The 5,867-nt window shown below is 38.6% G+C and overlaps 1 protein-coding gene across 1 annotated transcript; it reads right to left on the bottom strand.

The window, feature by feature from the left end:
- Positions 1-353: 353 nt before the first annotated feature.
- LOC130836959 (olfactory receptor 7D4-like) lies at positions 354-1,292 on the bottom strand. The gene has a single exon (XM_057709644.1). It carries the CDS (start codon positions 1,290-1,292, stop codon positions 354-356), a length of 939 nt encoding a protein of 312 aa, XP_057565627.1.
- Between the last annotated feature and the right edge of the window lie 4,575 nt (positions 1,293-5,867).

Genomic DNA, 5,867 nt, shown 5'->3' with positions numbered 1-5,867 from the left:
GTCAAAAATTATCCGCATTCCGGTTATATTAAAACTTCTATAAATGCTACAGCCAGAGTGCGGATAATTTTTGACTCTCTCTCACAGAAATGGTAAGGATAACTGCAAGAAAGCTGATCAAACATGGAATTTTATGGACAGCATATAAGGGGAAAAAACTCCAAAAGGAATTACTGAGACGGTTGTTGTTGTAGAGAAACTAATACAAAAAAAAAAAAGCAAAGCCACAGGTGCTTTGGGAATAAAAGAAATGAACATGTCTTTTAAGGGAGAAAAAGAACCAGGAGATTTAAATTTACAACATTTGCCTTTGAGGCCCACAATGTCCACTTAGTTCTGAAGTCAGTGGCCCATCACAGACAAGGGGCACCTCGACTGAGGAGCCTTCCCAGAGTCCTCTTCACATCCTTGTTCCTCAGGCTATAGATGAAGGGGTTCAACATGGGGGTGACCACAGTGTACAGGACTGAGGCAATGGAGTTTCTCTGGGAAGAATGGGTCCAAGAAGAAGTGAGGTAGACCCCCAGACCTGTCCCATAGAACAGGGAAACCACAGAGAGGTGAGACCCACAGGTGGAAAATGCTTTGTACTTGCCCTCAGAAGAGGTCATCTTCATTAAGGAGGAGACAATCTGAGAGTAAGAAAAGAGGATCCCAGTGAAAGGAAATGCAAACAGAAGGGCAGTGGCCACATACAAATAGATGTCATTGGTGAGGGTGTCCGAGCAGGCTGCCTTGAGAATCTGAGCCAGTTCACAGAAAAAGTGTGGAATTTCAGTGCCAATACAGAAGGTCAGCCACATCATCAGTAGAATATGAAACAGGGAGACGGATAAAATGACGAACCAACACATGAGAACCAGGAAGACACAGAGGCGAGGGTTCATGATGACCATGTAGTGCAGGGGGTGGCAGATGGCCACAAACCGGTCATAGGCCATCACAGTCAGAAGGAAGTCATCCATTCCAGCAAAAGCTATAGAAAAATACACCTGGGTTAGGCATTCTATGTAGGAGATGTCTTTGTTCTGTGCCTGGATATTCAGCAGCATCTTTGGGACGGTGGTGGAGATGAAACAGATATCAACAAAGGACAGGTTGGCGAGGAAGAAATACATGGGGGTGTGGAGGTGGGAGTCAGAGCTGACAGCCAGGATGATGAGTAGGTTTCCAAGCAGAGTGACCAGGTACATGGACAGGAACAGTCCAAAGAGGAGGGACTGCAGTTCTAGATCATCTGAGAGGCCCAGGAGGAGGAATTGTGATACTCCTGTACAGTTTCCTGCTCCCATGTAGCTGGTATGTCTGCAGGGGAAGGGGGCAGAAGCAACATTCAATGAACAGCCAAATGGTATCTCAGCTAGTCATCACATTTTTTTTTACTTGAAGTATAGTTGATTTACAATATTGTGTTGTTTCTGTTGTACAACAAAGTGATTCAGTTATACATATATATTTTCTCACAATATTTTCCATTATAATTTATTAGAAGCTATTGAATATATTTCCCTGTGCTATTTAGTAAATTCTTCTTGCTTATCTATTTTACATATAGTATCTTGTATCTGTTAATCCCATACTCCTAATTTATCCTTCCCCTTCTCTCTTCCCCCTTAGGTAACCATAAGTTTGTTTTCTATGTCTATGAGTCTGTTTCTGCTTTGTATGTAGATTCATTTGTATTATTTTTTAGATTCCACATTTAAGTGACATCACATAATATTTGTCTTTCTCTGTCTAACTTACTTTGTTTAGAATGATAATCTCTGGTCCATCCATGTTGCTACAAATGGGAATATTTCATTCTTTTTTATGGCTGAGTAATATTCCATTCTTAAACCAGTTGGCTGTTGATGGGCACTTGTGTTGCTTCCATATCTTGGCTATTTTAAATAGCACTGCCATGAATTTAATGGGGTGCATGTGACTTTTCAAATCAGAGTTTTCATCTTTTCTGGATGTATGCCCAAAAGCAGGATTGCTGGACCACATAATAGCTCTACTTTTCATTTTTTAAGGAACCTCCATACTGTTCTCTTTAGTAGCTGCCCTGGTTTACAGTCCCACCAACAGTTTGGGAGGATTCCTTTTTCTCTACACCCTCTCCTGCCTTTATTATTTGTAGACTTTTTAAGTCTTCACTTTTTAATTCCACCTTTTCATGGACATCCTTCACTCTCTATTAGTCCTTCCTATGCTAGTGATTCACTCATTCAAGTGGTAGCCCATTTCCATTTTAAGTGTGTGCACTTACACACACTTTCTTTAATTCAGTGGAAATCTCACTTCCTCTTTTTATGCACTAGACATTGGTTCTAATTCTCCTATTGAATGTATGGACATAAACCAATTTCTTCCTTGATATGACCTTTCCAAATAATTGAAGACATTTAAGGTCTTTTTCAAAAATAATCTCTGTACTTCCTTCATTCGCATAGCTGTATAATAGTGATTGACATGAGTTGTTAGTTCAAACAATTTTAATTCTGTCACGTGACACTTCCTATGGCTGTCTCAATTAACTCACATGTCTTCTTTTTTTTTAATTTTCTTAATTCATTTATTATTTTTTTGGGGGGTACACCAAGTTCAATCATCTGTTTTTATACACATATCCCCATATTCCCTCCCTCCCTCAACTTCCCCCCCACCCTCCCTCAAGTCCCCCCCCCACCCTCCCCGTCCCAGTCCTCTAAGGCATCTTCCATCCTCGAGTTGGACTCCTTTTGTTATACAACAACTTCCCACTGGCTATCTAATTTACAGTTGGTGCTATATATATGTCTGTAATACTCTCTCACTTTGTCTCAGCTTCCCCTTCTTCTTTTTCTTTATAAAAATGTGGTTACTGCTATTACCTTTTTAGTAACATGTGAAAATGCCTTTGTGCACAGTAGAATATCAAAAAATGATAGATATTATTATCATTATAAATATTAGACTTTTTATGACTATTGTTGATACATAACTCTCTCACAGGACAGTGTAGAGCTGTGAGTTCTAAAATGAGATCTTGAGTCAGACTTCCTAGAATAGAATTTTGGCCCACAAACTTATTATCTTTGTGACTGTGACAAAGTTATTTACTATCTCTTAGCTGCAGATATGTACCTCTACAATGGGAGTAGTAAATATCCCCTATATTGTAAGACTGATGAGTGAATTAAATGACATGATGCATGTGATTTTTCTAGTGACATACAGTGGACATCTGATAAACGTGAACTTCTGTTCTTCACATGCCTTGCATGGCTATCTTTAATTAATATTCCCCTTAAACAGGGGCAGCCATCAAAGATGGAATTCTGATCACGATAAACACACAGGTCTGTTACCTCTATTGACTGCCCTGCGGCACTTCTAGTTAGTGACGATCCTATGACTCCCTCTTTCAGGGGCTGCGTGCCAGGTGGATGCTTCCAAGAAGAGGAAAAGCATATGATCAATATAGATAAGAGGGAGAAACAAGATCACAAAACCATTAAAATAACATATGAAGCTTGTGTGAGAGTGTCAGCTTATGTGTTTCATGCTCATAAGTGGAAATGTGTTGTATTAAAAACCAGTGGACTTAATTGCAAAAAAAAAGTGATTGATAGATTTGATTTTAAATATTCAAAGCTTCTATAAATCAAATTTATGAAAGTTAAAAGGCAAATTTAAGGTTTGAAAATAAATGTTTGAATCGTTCATAATAGAAAAAGTTTCAGTGTTATTAATATCTGGAGAATGCTAATTAATTAAAGAGACAAAAAGTTATCGAGGACCAATTTGCTCTGGGGAGGTGGGCAGAAAAGTTGTCTCTGAAACATAAATATTGGAGAGGATAGGCAGGTAATTGTTAACCTGAGGAAATAAGGAAAGGAGAAGCATTTGGGCTGGGAGAACAGAACTCACAGTTGCCCTGGGTTTGCTGAGCTTGGTGATGGAAGGGTTGTGAGAGGCCAGTAAGATGGAGAAGAGAGTGACTGTCAGGAGGACAGACTGTGAGGCCCACAAGTCGAGCATCCTGTACTATCTTTGATGTGCCTCTCATGGTGGTGATTTTATGTTTATTTGCAGGTGAGAGGTCATGACTTTTTTTGCTAGTAGTTATCTTTCCAGGGACTTACATGGTGCCTGGCAAATAGTAGGTGCTCAACACATGCACATGTTAGATATGTAATAAAGATTGAGGCCATTACTATCAACTGTAGAACAAGCAAAGAACCCTCCAAGTTCATTATGTGCCTGAATGTAGACACTGACTAGAATAGCAAAATTAAATAAAGTTCATTCATATACACTTTACAAGAATAATCTATCATAAATAAGCAATAACTATTCTAGGAATGCGAAGCTGGCTTAATACTATGAGGTTTGTTGACACAATTCATTACAAAAATAGGTCAATGAAAAGGAAGCATAACCATAATCACAATAGAAAATTCATTTGACAAAATGTAAGAGCCACTCCTGTGGTTAGCAATCACAACAGAGCCGCTCGCTAAATGGGGAAAACAGACAGTTTCCTAGCCCAATAAAAAGTAGGTATTTTAAAACTGTAGCCAGCAGGATATGCCACATTAAAACACCAAAAAATATTTGTGTTAAATTCATGAGCAGGACAAAGCAGTCTACTCCAACTTCAATCACTCCATATTATCCTGTACAATTAAAGAATTTGGTGAGATGAGAAAAGAAAATCAGCATGAGTACAGAACGTCAGAAATAATTACATTTGTAGATGATATTGTGGACACTAAAGGGAAACAATGACAACAATCAATACATTCCTATTGTTTTATCAGTAAATTGAATCTGCTGCAAAAACAGTTAAAGAATGTAGTTGAAAAATGCAATCATATGAGGAATAAATAAGACAACACCTGGTGCGTGTTAAATCTCCAGTGAACAGTTAATGAATGAACAGCTGGGCACAGGAACTCGAACAGGAGCCTACAATTCATAGGAAAGAGCAGAGAAGAGGCGGAGATTCTCTGGAAAGTAACCCTTATTGGAAAGAAGGTCTAGAGTCTAAGAAGAGAGAGAAGGAAAGAGCAAGATCTGGAAGAAACAGAAGCACCTTCAAAGCACAGGAACTTCACTGTAGACTAAATGTACACAATAGAGTCTCAGTCTCACTTTTCTAGAGGTCAAACCTGGTACCCACTTTCTCTCCTCTTTTCCTACTTACTCCACCAGACCTTACTGGGACATACTCTCCCATAGTTATCAGTGAAGCTTTCTATTCTGCACAGTGTGTCCTTGGGAAGTCCAGTTGTGTTTTCACTTGGCTGGGCCCAGATAATTATAGGAAAGGGGCCAAAGGAACATTTTTAAAGTTTCCATCATCTCAAGGGTTGGATTCTCACAGCTCCTCATTAAATAACCTGTTCTATTTCTTTCTACTCTCCCAACAATTCAGCTCCCTCAAGGTACAAAGATAAGAGAAGGGAAAATTTTCAGCCACTGCTGTGTCTGTGCAAGCAGCCCTGGAGGGAGACGGATTTATTTTCCACTGCTCTCATTAAGACACAACACCTGACCAACACATTCCATTGCCAAGTGGAAATTATTAGTGTGGTATTTCATAGACCCATCAAACTGAACATTTCCAAGAACAAATTCAATATTTTTTCTTTTCTATTCTTCCTTCTTGCCTTCTGTCCTTCCTTGAGAGAGATGAGAGAGATTTTTTACATTGTCCATCCTTTTAAAATTTTTGAATTTGAACTCTGAACCTATTCAGAAGACAGATAAATAATTATTTGTAATTAGGCTATTAAGACTCAAATACTTAATATCACAAAACCATTATAGTGAAAACCTGTATTGGAAACAACTTACGAGGAAAAAATTTGGAAACCTTATTTATAACAATTTTG

This window comes from Hippopotamus amphibius, chromosome 15 (genome assembly GCF_030028045.1).
Source record: "Hippopotamus amphibius kiboko isolate mHipAmp2 chromosome 15, mHipAmp2.hap2, whole genome shotgun sequence".
Lineage (NCBI taxonomy): Eukaryota > Metazoa > Chordata > Mammalia > Artiodactyla > Hippopotamidae > Hippopotamus > Hippopotamus amphibius.
Note: the sequence above shows the minus strand (reverse complement) of the source record. Positions and strands in the feature narration are given on the sequence as shown.